Source organism: Cyanistes caeruleus, chromosome 6 (assembly GCF_971803275.1).
Source record: "Cyanistes caeruleus chromosome 6, bCyaCae1.hap1.1, whole genome shotgun sequence".
NCBI lineage: Eukaryota > Metazoa > Chordata > Aves > Passeriformes > Paridae > Cyanistes > Cyanistes caeruleus.
In genome coordinates, this window is record NC_141706.1 from 65,551,531 (window position 1) to 65,570,665 (window position 19,135).

The 19,135-nt window shown below is 49.4% G+C and overlaps 1 protein-coding gene across 6 annotated transcripts in view; it reads right to left on the minus strand.

Annotated features, from left to right (window-relative positions):
* The window catches only part of SAMD4A (sterile alpha motif domain containing 4A), a 94,338-nt gene that overhangs the window by 14,158 nt on the left and 61,045 nt on the right, over window positions 1-19,135 (minus strand). For 3 of the 6 annotated variants that reach the window (XR_015288640.1, XM_086895526.1, XM_086895525.1), the window contains exon 4: window positions 2,876-3,139. The exons of the other annotated variants lie outside the window; for them this stretch is intronic. Coding sequence is in view for 2 of the 3 variants with exons in the window: in XM_086895526.1 (XP_086751652.1) it covers window positions 2,876-3,139 (264 nt within the window). In the remaining variant the exon portion in view is untranslated. The remainder of the gene's footprint in view (window positions 1-2,875; window positions 3,140-19,135) is intronic. 6 annotated transcript variants of the gene reach the window in all.

Sequence of the window (19,135 nt, forward strand, 5' to 3'; positions counted from 1 at the left end):
TCACCTCCTGCCCCCAGGGCACACGCCCATGCTAATGGAAAAGCCCACAGAAATACTTCCAGAAGAGAGATGCAACTTCATGTAGACACTGAACCCTGCAGGAAACCCATCTCTAACCCTTGCAGAAGCAGCTCTTTGCTTTTGCATCAGCCTGGCTGGATCATGCCTTAATTTTGGGGAGAGTGATGGTCCCAGTGCCCCCCAGCCAGCAGAGATGGCAATCCTGGAAGCAGGGTGGGGAGAAGGAGCCACCCCAGAACATGGTGGGTGTGTTGTGTGTGATGGAGCTTTCCCCCTTCCTATGGGGAAGAGGAAACTGGAGGTGCAAGGACATCCAAGGGGATTTCATGGTCCTTGGAAACTTCCCAATGCTCTCCACGGATGGGTGAACCACCTGCCTGCAGAGCTACTCCTTAATCAGCAACTGCCAGGAGCTAATTGCAAAGTCATGGCACAGCTGTCAGGAAATTTGGAAGGAAAACAGCTCACCTGCCATATTTACACACAGGACACCTTGGATAAACTCCCAGCAGAAACCCCCAGCTCTACCCAGACCTTCCTCCTGGTGCTCCCCAGGCCATGCACCAGGAATCACAGAACCCTGGAATGGTTTGGGTTGGAAAGGACCTTAAAGATTATTTAATTCCAACCCCTTGCCATGGGCAGGCACATGGGAAGGGACAGACAGACAGACAGACAGGCTCCATGGAGAGCCAAGTGTCTGTATCTTCCCCTGGAGAAACCAAGATATAGGATAAAGCCAAAGGGCATTTTCCCTTCAGCATGAAGATAGATGGAAAGAAAATAAATGGAAGATATGAGAGCATAAAGATCAACAGAAAGGAAAGAAATAGGTGACACAAACTGGTCAGGCACAGGGGATCTGTCATAGGTGCCTCACATTCCAGATCCTGTGGGTCTGGGATGCTCCTGGGTGCCCTGGAGGCTGTCAAAGGAGGAACCAGCTGACCAGGAGCAGGGGTGACACCCAGCCACAAGAGCCTGCAGGCACTCGGGGAGACGTGGCTGCAATTCAGAGAAGGGACTTGGCAACCAGAGCAGCCGGTCTGGATGGAAAACGAGGCAACCCAATAAAAATTCAGCAAGTTCTGCGTTTCTGTAGGAACAAGAAACGGCACGATCGGGGTGCAGGGAACGGGCAGTGCTCTTATTGTTTTTCAGGAAAGCTGTGGGGATACAATGGGTCATATGCAGCCCACGGTGCTTTGTTATTTGAGGACGATGAGCTACACAGCCACAGGAATGCTGTCTGGAGGCAAACAAGCCTCTGCTCTGCTTCCAAGTCCAGTTTTGGGCAACACACCTTCAATAAAACGCGGAGTTTTTGGAAAGAAAACCTGGCGGAGAGAAGCGGGAACAACCCCAAGTTTAGAAAACATCATCTGGAAAGGCACCGGAATGGTTCAGCCTGAAGAAAACCCAGCTGATGGGGGGAGGACACGGCAGGCATGGACACCAGAGGTTGTGAACATCTGTTCTGCACGTCCCTGGACAGGGGGACAAAAGCCATTTGGCTGAGTCAGCAGCGAGGGAATCACGTTTGGGAGTCTGGGAAGGGACAGCCCGAGGAAGGGTGGACATAACCCAGCTGCAGCAGCAGCAAAGGGATGTGTTAATAGGTGGGGGTTGTTAAATTGATCACTGCTCGTGGACAGCCTCTGGGTCTTGTGGATTTGGCCACACAGGTTGATTGCACGGCACTGGGAAGTTTCTGTCCACGCAGATCCCGGAGCTGCAGCTGTGGATCACAGGGAGCCAAGCTCCCCATGGTCTCCTCCCCAGCTCCTTCTGCAGAAACCTGGAGAAATGTAGTGTTAAACAGCACCCCCACCACCAGAAACACTTGCTCCCAAAAAGTTCTCCCTGGCCCAGACAGACTGCAGGACCCGACCTGCCTCTGTTGCATTCCTTGATACCATGAGGGGTTTTTCATGCATTTATTTCATGCACATCAAAGCCATCCAGAGCCAAGCCAAACACAGTCCCACATCCCACAGATTTATCCATATCTCAATTTGTCTGTAATTAGACTAAAATCAGACCTTGCAACTGTTAAAAAATACAATTATTTCCCTTTTCTGATACAACACTGGTTTGTACACAATCGAGCTGCTTTGCATTAATGCAAATTGGAGTTGTTTAAATCAGTCTGAGAGCTGCAGGATCATTTTCAGTCTGTTCCCAGGAACACACAGTCCATGTGTTTGCCCAGTTTTTATCTGTTCATTCCTCCTCAGCCTGAAGTTTGCTCTGCATCTTTGACTGCAGCAAGTGGGGTTCATTTCTGCCTTGTTTACCACCAGAACCACATATGTTTTTGCCAAAATCTCTGTGAAATGTAGGTATAATGGGAAAAACAACCGAAACACACAGGTTAAATTCACTGCAAACAAGTATCCCAAGCCAAAACTTCCCCAAGTACTTGGTGGGTACCAAACACTGCGATGGTAATCACACATGGCTTGCTAAGCTTGCTCTAAGCTATTTTTCACTGTCATTAAAAAAAAAAAAAAAAAGAGAAAAAAAGAGCACAAATCGCAGCCAAAAGCCACAGGCTATGGAAAAAACCCAGCTTTTTGGAAAGCTGGCAGTTCACAGGATTTTGGGGCAAAACCAGCCCACTGGCACCCGAGTGTAAGACGTCAGATCAGGACCAGCTGCTACTTAAAAGAAAACCCAACGCATTCCCCTAAACCTAAATTCCTAAGCCAGGAAAGAAAAGGCTGGGAGGCCCCGTTTGGTGAGGAGGATCCTCGCCCAAAGCCGCCAGCCGAGAGCCCCGCGCTGCCGGGAACGCGGCTCTGCCCCTCCTGCCTCTGCCTGCTGCGGGGTCGGGGTCTGGGTTGTCACTCACCTTTCATCCCACTCCCTTCCTCCTGGAATGTGTTACGAGCGGAAGGCTGATCTTCTAAATGTTCACTCCCACCACTTCCCGAAGAGGCTACACTGCTTTGTGGAGACAGGGGGGCATGATCGGAAGGGATGCACTGGGGTCCTCTAGCTCGTAAGTCCTCATGAGACATCCATCCATGTCCTAGAGGTTGGTTTGGCACATTCATGGGTGGGGTAAGGGACACAGAGCGTTTCAAAGGGCTGTGGTGTGTCTGGCCTGAGAGAACTGAAAAAAAAATAAAATCAAAGAGGTTATTCCCCCCTCGCGGCCCAGGATGCAGCAGAGTCCCCCGGAAAAGAAAAATATAAAAATAATAAAAAAAAAATCAAATGAAATTATAAAATGTGTGGTGGTGGTTGGCCATGGTGCCTCGCTGATGGCTTTGCAGCAGCCCTGAGCCCTACCCTGAGCTCTCTGCTTTGCCTCCTGGGAAGCAAAAAGGATGGGAGTACCCGCAAGGAGATGGGATTGCATGATCTACGTTGGGCTGCTCAAGGCAAGGTGCTGCGTGGATTCCATCTCTATGGAAAAAAACATCAATTGAGCAGTTCTGGAGGGTAAAAATCCCCAGGATGTGGATGTCCCCGTAGAGATCCAAGGGAAGCATCTCTGTCTCTCCCTTTGGGTTAGGACCTGGCTCGTACCCCGAAGCAGGGGCACTTACACATCTCCCAAAATCATTGCAAGGGTACTTCTCATCCATAGGAATGTCTCAGCCTTGTTGAGTCTTACTAAAATCACAGAATCACGGGATGGTTTGCATTGGCAGGGGCCTCACTGATCTCATTCCAACGCCCTGCCATGAGCAGGAACACCTACCACTAGATCAGGTTGCTCCAAGCCCTGTCCAACCTACCCTTAAACACTTCCAAGGGCTATCTCTGTATTAAATACTGAAAAAAAGTACTAAAAGACTGCTCTGTTTGCTTAACAAAATTCAAATTCCATCACTCAGAATCACTAGAACTACTGGTTTAACCATAAACGCAGCGTATGTAATTTAATGTACAGATTTAGAGAAAATTTCCCTGCTCCAGGAAAATCTGAGGGCAGAGGGGTTAGAATGACCTTTCAGCCTACAAGAAACAGAAGCAAAAACTTTTCAATTTTTCTTTCCAAACCAGATTTTTAAACTGTACAAAACCTGGGGGAAATTCATTGTTCTCAAGGCTTTTCCATCTAAAGCACCAAAGCCCTAAAGCTCCTTAATCCCCTTTTTTTTTGCATTTACAGCAGTTCATCAAAACCACTCAGACTCCTCTCCGTGTTATTATTTAATATAAACCAGTCTTGGTGGAAAACCCCCAGCCAGGTGCATTGTGCTGCAAAGGTTAAGCCAGGCTTAATTCCCAGCTCAAGCCTGGGGGAAAACCCATCAAAGCCATCTCTGCTGACCAGGAGAGGGATGGAAATGAGGCAGTAGTGGGGTTACAAAAGGAGGGGAGAGAGAAACACCAGAGCACATTTGCATTTATTAACCACCTGCAAAAAGCAGCTGGTACCACAGGCAGCTGCTGGATGACGCCAAAAAACCTGTGGATTTCTGTAATGTTTAAATAATTCCTACTTCTGAAAGGGTTTTCTTGTGCCAACATGTAACACTGACACCACGCTCTGCAGGGAAGCACTGGGGTGGCTTATGGGGAGGAATTTGTTCCCTTCTCATTTGAAAACCATACAAACAACTTCCAGAAGTCTCTTGGCAGAAAAGGATGTCAATGAGATCCTGAGACTTCATCCAGAGCAGTGCTATGCTTCCTAAAGCTGTGATACATCCAGATGGGGAAATAGATGGATTTCAGAAGGTCCTGCCTAAGATTTTTCAGCTCTTGGCTTTGCAATTGTACCCAAAAAACAGCATCTCTAGATGCCACATCACCCTCCAAGGAGAAAAATTTATTTAGGATTTAAACCCCCCAAAATAGAGGGGGAATTATAGGGGGGAAAAAATGGATAAATTGGTTAAAATGCATTACCAGGGCTGAGAATTGACTCTGCAGCACCCAGAGCCCTTCTGTGCCTGCTGCCCCCAGCCACGGTCACTCTGCCATGGGGAGAGAATCCACCCTGAATTTGTTGTAGGAAAAAACTCTGGTTTAGGAAATATTTGTGCCCCTCTGATGAAGGAGAGATGCAGGAGAAGGGGCAAGGAGGACTGGGGTTAATTGTGCCCTTCCAGGAGGCGAAAGGCTGCTCTGCTGATCCAGCTCTTACAGGGTGTGTGCAGACACCGGTACCCAGCAGCTCACACCACCTTCTCCCACCAAAACCTGCACACAAAGAGGGTATTTTTGGCATAAATCCAGCTCAGATTCCTTCACAAGCAGCAATACCCCTGCAAACTGCTGCTCTTCCATCTTAATTTTATGTCCCCTAATTAGAAGTCGGTGTTGGCTGAAGGAGAAATAATGAACTCCAAAGGATGGCCAGGAACAATTAGAAACCATCCAGTGCAACAGATAAAAATCAGTTCCGCTTCTTTCCCCGAGATAACGCAAGGCTGGATCCGAGAGAACGTGTTTTACCACGCCAAATTTGTACTGAACTGTGAGTCAGCTCACACAACCCCCTGAGATGCAGCAGGGATAATCCCTCTGCAAAGGATGCTGCGAGTCCCCAGCTCTTTGAAACCACCCCAGCTACCCTGGGGACCACACTGAGATTATTTCAGGGCTCTTAGCACCTGCCTAACTTTAGGGTTTGCTTTCTGGCTGTAACAGACATTGGTGATAATGTGGTTTCTTGCAAACCCTCTTACCCATTTCCATCAGCCCTAAAAATGCTGAGAATTCTGGGATGGCACCCCTCTTTTACTCTGTAATCCCCCAGATGCCCATATTTATTATATTTATTAATAATGTTTATTAATGCTGCTGCTTGTGGTCACGCCCTCAGTTTCTCAAAATAAGAGGATGTAGCTAATTATTTCCAAAGCAACTGTTTATTGTAGGTCCTGACCTGAATTTGACCATTCTGTGGGCTTTTTGGATGGTCCAAGGTGAATCCAGGGCTTCTCTTGGCTAAAATGAATGGGCTTTCACTTCAGCAGAAGAAAACCAAGTGTGAGTTTATCACCTTACACTCAAGCCTCCTTTCCCTTTATTACAAAAATATAAAGCTTTAATTTAAAAAGAAATTGTAAAATGTTATTCTGGGGCAAGATAAGCTCCCAGGAGGTGGGTGGGCACAGCTGCCTTTCTGTAAGACTCTGCACAGGCACTGCCTGGTCCAGCTCCTTCCAAACTGGTGTCCAGTGGGACAGGGGCTGGAGCAGATCATGGCTTTCCCCAGAATAAGTGGGTTGGTGTCTCCTCTTTGCTCTGAGCAGCCAGGATTGTGTCAGCCCACACCAGCCCAGGTTTCCTTGCAAGAAACCTCTCCATGACCTCCAGACTGGGATCAAGCTCAGGGAAATATTAGCAGGTTAAAAAAAGAAAAAAAAAAAAAAGAGAATAAAAGAAAAAAGTGGAGGATGGAGAAGGAGTGATGGCAACAAAGCTCGCCATCACAGGGGGCAGCTGCTGACCACGCTGGGAGCATCCCTGTGGGACCACCCCCTCCCTGGGTAAATCCAGATTTATCTCAGACCAAAGCCTGGCTGGGCTGGCAGGCACCACAACACACTTATAGAAACTCTGAGGCTGCAAGTGCTCTCACCCCCTGAAGCCTTGGGTTTGGGATTTTTCCTGCCCCCCCCCCCCCTTTCCTTTTGAAGTGGTGCTGCCTATTTTGGGAGGCAAGGGCTGATTTCAAGAGGGTTTTTGTTCGCTGAGGGCCATGTGGAACAGCGTCACACATTTGTGTTGTGGTTTCTCAGGGTTTTGGGCCAATTTTTTTCAGCCTGAGAAGGGAAAAGCCACCCATTCCTGTAATTAGAGCTGAGGAATTGGGCTTTGCAGGCAGACCTTCCTCCACACAGCGTGGGACAGCTGACAAGGTGCTCACTCTCCCTCTGCCCTTCATGAAATCTGGCTCAGAGTGCTGCAAAAGTCCTTGAAAGGACACAGGTGTGAGAGTTCCCAGTGAGAACCAAACCCACCAATTGGAATATTCAGAATGTCTCCAGCCTCTCCATGCCCCAGACAACCAAAGGACCAGCACAAGATCCATACATCAGGTTGCAATTCCAAATAACATCTTCCCTGTGCATGCAGAAAGGAAAAAGCACTGCAAGGTGCATACTGAACTCTTTAGGATCTTCTTTTGGGTTTTTTTTAGTCTAAAAATGGCACTTCCTGGCTGCAAAGCTGTTTATGGTGCATCCTCAGGCAGCATCTGATCACATACAGCTCCTTTCCTGGTCTGTCAGTACCTGGAACAGCAGCCTGACCCCAAAAAGTGGGGATGTTTTTAATCCACACAAGGTTTTGTGCAGCCTGGGAGCTCCCCTATTGAGAGGGGACACTGAGAAATCCCCTCACAAAGCAAACCCCAAGTTCAGCTCAGTCCTCCCCTCTCTCTCCTCCTTGCTATCCCAGTCACATCCTCTCCTCCAGGAAGGCTTCCCCGTGCTGGCACACCAATGCCCAGGGCTTTTCCAGCCTTTCTTTGCCGAGAACCCTTGGAAAGAGCTGCCAGTGGGTCACACTGCCCAGCTGGCACCCAGCATCCTTCCTGGGCACCTCATTCACCCTCTCCCCACACTGCCCCAGGCAGCTCCAGCACGGCCAGAGCAGAATCTGATGGAACATTTTTCGGCTCAACATCCCCTAACCCTTGGAGCCTCTTCTTTGTGCCTTTTTCTCTTTAATCTCCCTGTGTTCTGTGGCTGTGACTTTAACTGCATTTGTAGGAGCTGGATAATCCATGTCCTGGCCTCTGATATAACCCGTGAAGGGGTAGAATTCAGGGTCCTAAATGCAAGAAGCCACTGGGTATAAGGAAAATAGTGGTATTAGGAAATGAGTGGTATTAAACCCTGCATCAGGAAAAAAACCCATCCAAGCAGAGTGCTGCCTCGAGCAGAGAAATAAGAAGAAGCACAGACTGTAGAAAAGGCTGTCAAGCAAATTTTTTTTTGAGAAATGTTGTTTTTAAACACAGTTTCCTGTTCAAGAAACTGGACAGAGAAACAATAACCTGTTTGTTGCTGCTCTCTCCAAGCAGCACATGCGAGGCCCCATCCAGGCTCAGCGGGGAAGGAACCCTCACTGCGGGTTTTGAAATTCCCTGCATGGCACAAACACACGTGGACCTGCTGTTTGGCTCCAGCAGGAACTGCTGTGGCTGTTATTTACTCATTTGTGTGGCAGCAGGAGTGGGGCTGCATCTAAAGATGTGTAAATTCAGACCTCGGTGGCTCCAGCAATCCGACGGGATGCGTTTCTGGAAGGAAGCCCAGCTTGTCTCACCAAGCAGCAGGAGCTCAGGAGCAGCTTTCAAGCTCCTTCATAGAATCCTGGGATGGTTTGGGTTGGGAGGGACCTTAAAGAACATCCAATTCCACCCCCTGCCATGGGCAGGGACACCTTCCACTATCCCAGGTTACTCCAAACCCTGTCCAGCCTAGACTGGAACACTGCCAGGGATCCAGGGGCAGCCACAGCTTCTCTGGGCACCCTGTGCCAGGGCTTGCCCACCCTCACAAACAAGAATTTCTTCTTAAAATTAATCTAAATCTTTCCTCTTAATTTGAAACCTTTCCTCCTTGCCCATGTAAGAAGTCCCTTTCCCTCTTCTTTATGAGCCCCTTCTGAGTACTGAAAGGTCCTTGCTTCCCACTAGAGCATCCAGCAGGGTGGGAGCATGACAGAATAGATGTGAATCCAACCAGGATTTAGCTCACAGACAAAAGAATGCATGGAATGGTGGCTCAGGGAGGTGGGAATGGGTGGGGATGGAGGATTAGGGGTATGTTGTAAGGAGGTGCTGCCCTAAACCATGAGTCTCTTGGGGTAAACACAATGGCCTGATGTCCAGGCCAATAAATGCATTTTTTCTTCTAAATCTATACACAAACCACAGAAAATCAGTGTTTGCCCCTGGGGAATCCCGGTCCATTAATATCAAATGCTGCTGTGCTGAACCAAGCCTCCCTAATTATCCCAGAAAATAGCTTTGGCTTTGAGCTCCTGGGAGAAATTCTCCCCTGCTCATGAATGAAGCCAGATAAACAGCATTGGGATGCAGAAACTCTCCTTCCCAATGTCCTTTTCCACATAAAAGGGATGTCCAAGAACATTTTCTTCGCTCAAGCAGCAGCCAGGGCTCCCCACTGCCTCAATCCCTGGTCTGAGGAGCATCTCCCTGCTGAGACTTGCAACAGCATCAGCTTCCACCACACCTTACACTCCAGAAAGAGAAATCCCTCCACCACTTACAACCATTTCAGGAGGCCAAGCTGGAGGATGTGCATCCTTTACACAGCAATGTGCAACCTGGGGAAAACTGGGAGTGAGAAACAAAGGGCCTTAAACCAGTCAGGTGAAAGGGGTGAATGTGAAACCTCTGGAATTGTCCCAAGAAACTGGGATCCAATAACCCCTAGGGTCATTAAAAAGCTGTGGAGTGAGAGCAGGGAGACAGAGTCTCTTCAGCAGTGACAAAATACATGAGGACTATGTGTGTCTCATGTGATGCACATCCCACACTCATCACCCAGAGTGAGACAGACCTGTAGCCTTTGCCATCCTTGACAACTCATTTTGGATTTTCTCCTCCTCTTTTTAGCCACTTTCAGTCATTCAAAAAAGCAACCTACTCCTCTTCTCTTGTAGGCACCATGGCACAAACATTGCAAGACAAATTCCTCAGTGTTTCAACCTTCCTCTGGTCTCCACCTCTTGGGAACTCACACACCCCATCCCAAGCACCTTCCCTTTCCATCTGGGCTGGTCATGGCTTATTCCTTCTCCTCTTTCTCTTTCAAAAGCATAAAATCTTCCCAGCTCCAGGGGAAAAGAGAAACCTGCTGGGTCTCTGAGGCCACCGAGGGACAAATGCAGTACCCAGTTCCCCACATGAGAAAGATGGTGCCCATCAGGGACACCTCATGACAGGGGGAATGGCTTCTCACTGCCAGAGGGCAGGGATGGATGGGATATTGGGAAGGAATTCCTGGCTGGGAGGGTGGGCAGGCCCTGGCACAGGGTGCCCAGAGCAGCTGTGGCTGCCCCTGGATCCCTGGAAGTGCCCAAGGCCAGGCTGGACAAGGCTTGGAGCAATCTGGGGTAGTGGAAGGTGTCCCTGCCATGGCAGGGGTGGAACTGGATGTTCTTTAAGGTCCCTTTCAACACAAATCAGTCTGGAATTCTAAAATTCTATGACTCCCAAACCCTGAGCCCTGCAATGCTTCCCAACAATCCCCAGCAGCAACGGGACAGCCACGGCTGGTATCATAAACCAACTATTAATTCTTTCCCATTACTGCTCCAAATTAACTCAGCTCAGCTTTCCACCTCCTCTACATACCAGCAGCAGATGCATCCTAAAAATCTGCCTTCATCATCCTCCAAAACATTCCTGATTGCTCAGATATTGCCTCGCATTCGAGTTATGGCACAGATCCCTGCGCCAGCTAACACGAGACCGCATTGCTCAGCAAACAGGGGCGACTATGGTTACAGGAAAACATCAAATGCAGAACCAACCAGCCTGAAATAAAATTGCATAACTGATGGGAACAGCAGAACTTGAGGGGAAAATAAAACAAAATTTAAAAAAAACCCAAAAAAAACAGCTCCAAGGCTGCCAAAACTGAGCCATTGATTACAGCACATTTGATCCATTTGCATGCAGAGAGCTTTGCTTTGGAGCTGAGATGGAAACAGTCTTAATATAGCTGGAGAGAAAATATCCTCCTTGCACTCTCCTAACTGCACTTTGATAGGAAGCAGCCACAGAGCAGATGGTGCCTATATATAATCACCAGACCTATTATCCCAGCCTCTTTTAGTAATTTGAAGGATGTGATAACCACAAGGAGAGCAGCAAATATTCCCCCTCCCTCCCTTCCCCTGCTAATTAAAATATCCAAAAAAAAAGAAAAAAAAAGAAAAAAAAAAAAAAAAAAGGGGAGGAAGCTATAATTATGGCAACAAATAAAAGAATTTCCAAATGAAGTAAATAACTATTTTGTGCACTGCTCCTTTAAACCACAAGTCAGAAGTTAATTAAATAGCAGCATGTTACTGAGTCAGGAGAACACAGCAAGTCCCAGTGCAGTGGGGAAGGAGACTGGAGATGCTCCAGATGAATCCAAACCACAGCACTCCCATCCCTCCTCCGTGCCCTCCTGCCATTTCTCTGCAGATTCTGTGTGATGGTGGGGGCAAGGAGAGCTCATCTCTTCCCATTCCTCTGTTTGCCAAAGCCCAGGGTTGCACAGATTCAAAGGATGAGCAATGGGAAGGGGATTCTCTCCAGGGGTTTCTTGCTGCATGAAGATGCTCAGGAAAACATCACAAAGGTGATTTCAGTGATGCTTTGAGAGAAGGCTGGGGAATGGTGGTGCTGGGATGAGGTCACAGAGAAGCAAGAAAGGTTTGAGGAGGGAATTACTCATGAAGCTCTTAACAGATGTAAGTTAATAGTGGAGGTGCTGAGGAACATCCCTGACTCCCAGACAGAGCCCTCAGTCCCCTGCTGGTGGCTCCAGGGCTGGTACAAAGTGCACACAGGAACCCACAGGTGCTCATGGGGTGATGGGAAAAGCAAAGCTCCCCCAGGAGAGCACCAAGCTCCCATGCACTGAATGACCACAGCTTGCTGAGGTCTGAGCCTGGATCTGACAGGCACCAGGGTGGCTGGAAAAACACACCCAGGCCTAGGAGGGTCCATCCATCAGCAAACCCTCCCAGAGAGAGGAGACTGCTGAGGGGTCTGAGAGAATTACTGGGGCTGCCTGACTTTGCTCCACAACCTGGAGAGCATCAATTCTGTGACACTTCCAGGTCAGAAGCACCATTCATTGGTGACAGGAATCCCAGGGACTGTAGGACACACACAAAAACATTGCTGCTGCTTCCTAACATCCATCCCTGAGACACCCAGACTGCTGCAAGGAACGTGGAGGTGGCATCAGAGCCACAAGCTTCAATCTCCCCCCATCTCAACTTGCATTTCAAGGACAAGCATCCTACCCTCAGGTCAAGGGACAAGCAGCACATCATCAGCAAAACCACGACAGGCATTCCCTGCCCTGAGCACCTACAGCCAGTGACTGCACTGGGATTTCACAAGCTGAGAGGGTGGGAACGTCCCTGGGGGCTGCTGGAATAGAGATTCCCACCTGAGGTGGCCTCATTCCAGCCAGGAAGCTGCAGAGCCATCGCTCTGTGAGTAGGGTATGTGAATTTGGGAGCAGAGCTCTGTAAGAGCACAGAATCACAGACTGCACAGTTGGAAGGGACCCACAAGGATCATCGAATCCAGGTCCTGGCCTTGCATAGGACATCCCAAGAGTCCCATCCTGTGCCTGAGAGTGTTCAAATACTTCTTGAACTCTGTCAGGCTTGGAGCTGTGACCACTTTCCTGGGAAGACATTCCAGTGCCCAGCCACGCTCTGGGGGAAGAACCTTTTCCTGATATCCAGCCTGAACCTCCCCTGGCACAGCTTCACGCTGTTTCCACTCGTCTTCTTTAAGACCAGTGCTTAAAGAAGGTCCAGAGGAAGGAACTGTGTGACCCCAGAGGACACATGTGTGACATGCCTGCTTTGGGGACAGACACATGTCTCTGTCTGGCACTCAGTGCTCCCTCTCCCCCTCCCCATCCATGCAGAACAGCCACCACCTGCTCCATGGCTTACCCACCACAGGGCTCTTTGCAGAGCTCATGGATTGTTTAAGTGCCTGGAAGCATCATTTGGTGTCACGAGGGCTGGTTTAGGAGCACTCACCTGTGTCTGTACTGACCACCCATGGCATCATCACCTGGTGCCACTGAGCCCAGCCTCAAGGTCTGCTCTCCTCTCTCCTCTTGGAGACTCTTCTGCCTTCTGGTGACATCTCTGCCTCCAAGCTCTATCCTGCTGCCCACATGAAAATCCACTTGCCAGAGCACACCCATGGGAAACGTGTTCCCTTTGCTGCCTACTCACTCTGCTTGGCAGGCAGGGGTCCCCCACTTGCTCCACACCCTGAGCACATCACAAGAGCTGTGGGCTGCTCATATGCCCCGAGTTGTCACTTGTTCCCACACGAGAGCAGAGCGGGCACAGCAGCAAGGACCCTGCTCTGTCTCTGTGCTGTCTGATGCCTCAGGTAACCCCATCCCCACAGAGCCACCTGCACCCCCCCAGAGCTATCCATACCCTCCCTGAACCACCCATATTCCCCCAGAGCCATCCACATCCTGCCAGAGGCATTGGAATCCCCCTTGAGCCGTCCACATTTCATTTCCCAGGGCCACCTGCATGCCCTGAGAGCCAACAGCTGCAAGTGACTTCTGCCCCATGGCTGCATGGCTGGGCATCCCTACAAGCAAAGCTACCTGTGATCTGCATGCTCCAAATGAACAAAACAGGAGAATCACCCTCCCAGACAGCCTGAGCTGAGCGCTCTTCAGTGCTTGGTGGGTTGCTCATCATAACCCATCACCCTGTCAATCTGTCTTTTCTTCCCTTCCAGTGCAGGTCATGATGTTTGGAAGACAACAAATAGGCTGAGCTTGGGTGTCAGTCTAGAAACCCTGTGGAGATGACTGAAGGTGGGACCTCAGCATCACATGGACTTTTGTCACCCAGCCAAAGGCAGTGAGAAAAGAGATCCTTGGGGAGTGAAGAAGTGAAGGGAATGTGCCAAATGGGCTCAAAGGAGGATCCAAATGAGCAGGGACAGCTGACCTGAAGTTTCAAGGTTAGAACAGGAAGGGGCAGTGGCTATAAAACACACTCAAGAGGAGTAGCAGATCTTTCCAGCATTGCTGACACCCCAAAAGGACATTGCTCCACCACCACTCCCATCTCCAGTGCTTGATGGGCTCCAGGATGAGGTGGGTGACCACTCATCTCACTGGCTGAGTGATGGTCTGCAGAGCTGTGGACTGTGTCTCCCAGGGACAAAGAGATCTGAATTTACAGAGGGGACAGAAAATCTGTATCTGCTGTTCAGCTGGAGTAGAAGATTACAGATGGACTTGATGATCTTAAAGGTCTTTCCCAATCTAAGTGATTCCATGATTCTGTGTTGTTCTCCCTCACGGTCCTGTTTGTTGCTGTATTGATGTACATGGATTTCAGCAAAAAAATCCTGATCACACCTGATCTTCTCATGCAACAATTCTGATTTCAACCTACAGGATTAGCAAGATTTTGTAGCACTGGGAACCTGACAAAGTGTGAGACTTCTGGAAGTGTTCTCTGCCTGTTGTGTGTGACACTAGAGGGCATGAGCAAGACAACAAATGTCCTTGTCTGCCACCACTGAGAAGCTCCAGTGGAATAAAGGCCAATGAGCTTTCCTCAGACTATCCATAAAAGAGAAGAAAAGCAGACGTGAGGGGTGTCCCCAGCTGGCAGGATGAGTGCCAGGCTGCCAAGTCTCAGCAAGGCCAAAAGAACAATTTTCTGAAGGCAATTCCAAAAGCTAATCCACCCCCAGCAAGAACAGAACATTTGTTTGCTTCACTGCTGTAACCCCACTAAGACTTTTTCATTTTCTCATGACATGTTTTGCTAAGTCTGCATGGGAGGAAATGTGCTCCCCTGTGTGAGGCAAACACAGGCTGAGGACACACAGCACCCTCCCTTCAGGTGTTGCTGAAATCTACACAGAAGACAACAACTTCCCATCAACCCAACATGGACCAGGGTGGTCCTGTGGGTTAAAACATGCAGTTATCCCACTACCCAGCTCAGTCTGGGTACCAGGTATGGCAGCAGGGCTGTCTCCAGGGGTGGGCAGAGAGCTATTGCACAGCAGGGTTGGGGAGGAAGAGTCAGGAAACCCACACTGCTCATGGCAAGTGCTTTGGTGTTTGTGGTGTTTGTTCAGTTCCCTGATGACTCCAGGAGAGCTCCAGCACGTTCATCTGCCCTCTCACTGGGGATTCCATAACTGGAGCAAATGTTGGCAAAATCCTGCAAGCTGTGTCACACACACACGATCTGACACACAGTCCAGGTCTGCCTGCAGGGCAGGATCTCAGAAACACAGAATTGTTTGGGTTGGAAGGGACCTTAGAGATCATCTAGTACAATCCCTTGCCATGGGCAGGGACACCTTCCACTATCCCAGGCTGCTCCAAGTCCTGCCCAGCCTGGCCTTGGACACTTCCAGGGATGGGGCAGTCACAGCTTCTCTGCACAACCTCATGGGGAAGAATTTCCTCCAAAATATCCAGTTTAATCCTGGGCTGGGGTGCATGGGAGGAAGAACCCTGATTTACTTCTCTTCAGCTCCAGGACAAGCTGGAGATTTTTCTTTTTCAGGACAAGAAATTTGTACAGAGCACCTTCTCTGCTCACTCTCCTTCTCCCTGCAGACCAACACCACTGGTTTTCTGGCAGAGACTCCCATGGGAAGGGTGTAGCAGGCCTGAGCACCGGCATCTTTCCCACTTGTGCAGGAGTGGAAGGGGGGCTCCAGACTGGCAAAAGCTTTGCTGGCCCAAGGAGCTCTGTTCCCTCTCAAAACACCAAAGAGTGCAACACCCCTCCAGTGTGAACACAGTGCCAACAGCTGGGATTCCTGCTCTGCGGGATATTCCCTGGCAAGGTCTCTGACTGGATCCATCCCTCACTGACCTGCGACTTTATGGTCCAAATGAGACCAATGTACCTGCAATCTTCCTCCTCAGCACAGCTAATCTCAGACCCTCCTTTGCCTCTGCACAGATTCCCTGCCAAAGGGGTGGAAAACACAGGCCTGAGCTGTGCTTCCATTTGACAACAAATCCTGTCACGCCATCGGCCCCACTCAGGTGGAGCCAGTTACAGGGGCAGGGAAGGAGCTGGAGCCCCCACACAAGAAGCTGTTGGCAGCTTTGGAAACAGAGCTGCTTTCCTCTGTCCTTTCAGAGTTTCCAGGCTGTGTCTTGGTCACAAAGGCATTGTGCAACCCCAACATTTTGCAACTGCTGCCTGACCTGGCCAGAGCCAGGACTGCAGGCTTCACCCTGTCCCCCACGCTGGAGCAGCTCCAGCCTCCTCCCTGCCTGTGCTCCCGAGCCCATGCCAAGGCTGCCTGCACTCCCAGCATGATAAAGCTTGGCTTAAAGTTGCATCTCAAGCTCTGCAGGAATTGCTGATGCAATGGATGGGAAGGAGCACATGAGCATCACAGAATCCCAGAATGGTTTGGGTTGGAAAAGCCCATCTGGTTCCATTCCCCTGCCATGGGAGTGGAGCCCCTTCCATTAGACCAGACTGAAGACTCATCCAGCCTGGCCTTGAACACTTCAAGGATGAGACAGCCACAGCTTCTCTGGGCCAACTTCCACTGTTTGGGGTGAGTCCATATCCTCTGATCACTCCAGACCCAAATTCATCCCTTAGGACACTGGTCTCACTCCTGGAGCACCATTACTGTGGTAAATCCACAGTGACTTCTACAGAACACTCCAGACTTGCCTCCCCAACATCTCCTCAAGCCCTGGCTAAACCTTGGCTAACCCCTGTCAGTGCAGTTATGGAAGAGCTGGAGATGAACCAATCCTGAACCAAATCTCAAAACTGGAGTCTAGGTCACGTCAAAGTCAAGGACAGCACAAAGCAAAACATCACATGAGCCTCAGCCACCCATATTTGAGCCCTGTGCCATGACAGCATTAAATCTCATTGTGCCACAGCACCAGAAGAATGTAGCTCAGACAAGATCACCACATCACTGTTCTGGGAAAGACTTTGCCCCATTTTTGTGTCAGGAACAGGCAGTGCCTTTGCAGGGACAGGTCAGGGAAGGCTGTGCCCTGCAGGGTGTTGCTGGATTAAAGCCTCTGCACAGATAAACACCTCTGAGTAAGAGGGAGAACTTAAAACTAATAACAACACTAAAACCTAAACAAACACTAAGGAGTTGAAGGCTTTGCTTTGGAATAAAAGATTAATAAACATATCGATTGAGTCAAGGGGCTGGGACAAAGGCTGACAGCCGTGTTTATTTTTTAGCATCTATCTGTGGACTTACCAGGCTTTTGCCCAAGCCAAATATTGTGTTAAGGAAGTTTATGAACTGACACATGAAGTGTGGTTGGGTCACCTCCAGCTCAGCCCACGGTTCTCTGAGCATGGTGCCACCAAAATATGTCTGCAGGAGTTACAACAGCTTAACACGTGGGCCTAAGCTATCACTAGCAGAGGAAGATGCAGCCAAGCAAGTGGCAGAGATTGAGGAGGAATTCAAGCAAAAGACTGGGTAAAGTGTAGGGCTGTTGGCAGACCCACAGGTGTTCCTGTCCCAGCTGCTGCTGAACACACCAAATTCTGGGAGAATTTAGGAAAAACCACAGCACTGCAGCAGCTCAGGCACTGCTGAGTAGTTCAGCTGTTGCCTCAGTTTTGGCATCTTGTGCCAGTACTTGGGGACCACAGTGGGCAAGGGGTGGGTCAATGCTTCTGCTGAGAGCTAAGTCTGAGCACAGAAAGGCTCAAAAAGCCACCAGTGGGTTTGTGAAAAGAGCCCTTCAAGACCTAACACACCTTGCAAAGTTCCAGCCACAGTCAGTGATTAACCTGCTGCACCCACCACACCTCCCTGCTTCCAGATCCCGAAATGAGGAACCAGAGGAACCTTCTGAAGCCTCTCTTCCCACTGCTTCCATGGTGTGCAAAGCCTCTGAACCACAGACATGCAAAAACTACATGGAAACCCCATGCCCCTAAAAGAAATAATCCTTGGAGAGGTTTAACAGACTGACTGCAAGTAAATTCATAGGGTTTTTCTCACCCTGCCTCCTTGTTTGACCCTTCCCATGCAGCTCAGTCACCCCAGAACAGCTTCAGAGAAAAGGGTCTGGCTCTCAGAGAAGCTGAACATCACACAGTCCCACAGCAGCAGGAGCTGGGGGCTTCACAGACAGGGGCTTGGATGGGAATGATGGTTCAGAGTTTGTGGAGAAGCTGAGGCCCTTCTATTAAATCCCCATGTATTAAATAATACATGGCTGCAAGGATGGACACAAGAGAGGCAGGGACCAGAGTGATACAGCAATAAACCCAGAGCTGTGTTTTGTATCTCTCTGGATTTGAAACACCATTTTTTTTAAAAAAAGCAGTTCTTACAGGAGAGAGAAAAGCCCAGAAGCCTTAAGTGACCATTTTAAAGCTTTTAGCTATTTAATTGTGGCTTTCCACACTCTCATAAAGAAACCAGAGCTGCTGCCACAAGAAGCCTCTCCTCCCCAAAGTGCTGTCTGCATCCCTGATTTCTAGGAGATGCTGATAAAGCATCTTGGAGAGACTTCTGAATATCTCAGAGTGAAGGAGGACATTCAGCCCTGCAGGTGACATGGTGGCAGTCACCCAAAAGTGTGACAGCCCTCCACAGAGCAAGCAGGTGGGCAGGGGAGCTTCTGAATCCCACTGAGAAGATGCTGCATTCCTGCTCTCCCAGAGAAGGCTCACAGGGATCAATGGCTGCTTTGAACACCAGTTACAGCTGCTCTACACACAAAAACCAGCGTTAGACAGATCTCTGCTCACAGAGCTCTCTGTGTGTCCAAGCCTTGGGTTGGGCTCTGCATCATCCAGCAAAGCCTGGCAAGGTCTCCATGGGGGAAGAACCACCCAGCTCTCCTGGAAAACACGGAGAACTGTCCATCTAAACTCCTCCATCACCACCAGCTTCACATCTCTGCATTGCAAATACAAGGGAATGTTTTCAGATACCCTGAAGCTGTTTTGCTTCCAAACTTATGGCTGCACCCAGGGTCCCAATCCCATTTCTCCTCAATAAATCCTCAGCACACTTCTGGACATGAAGCATCAGCTTCCTGCTTGCTTTAGGAACTCTTGAAACACGAACTGTAAATCTACACAAAATTACACAAAATAAAAGGGGTTCCCTTCAGTAACACTTTTTTGCTCTTTTTCTTACTCTTTGCTGTTTTTCCCTCCCCTCCAGCTCCCAGGTCTTTAAAATCCCACAGCACTAGAGGAAAAAGCCCCCAACAAGGCGAGCAGAAAATAAAAAAAAAAGCAGGTGAGGAAAGGGGGGAAAAAAAATAAAAATAAAATAAGTTTTCTATGGCCCAGATGAGTTTAGCCCCTCTGCTAAGCACGGCAAAGCAGTGATCCCTAGTGGGATGGGGGGACTGTCCCCAGAGCCTCCCGTGGGTACTCA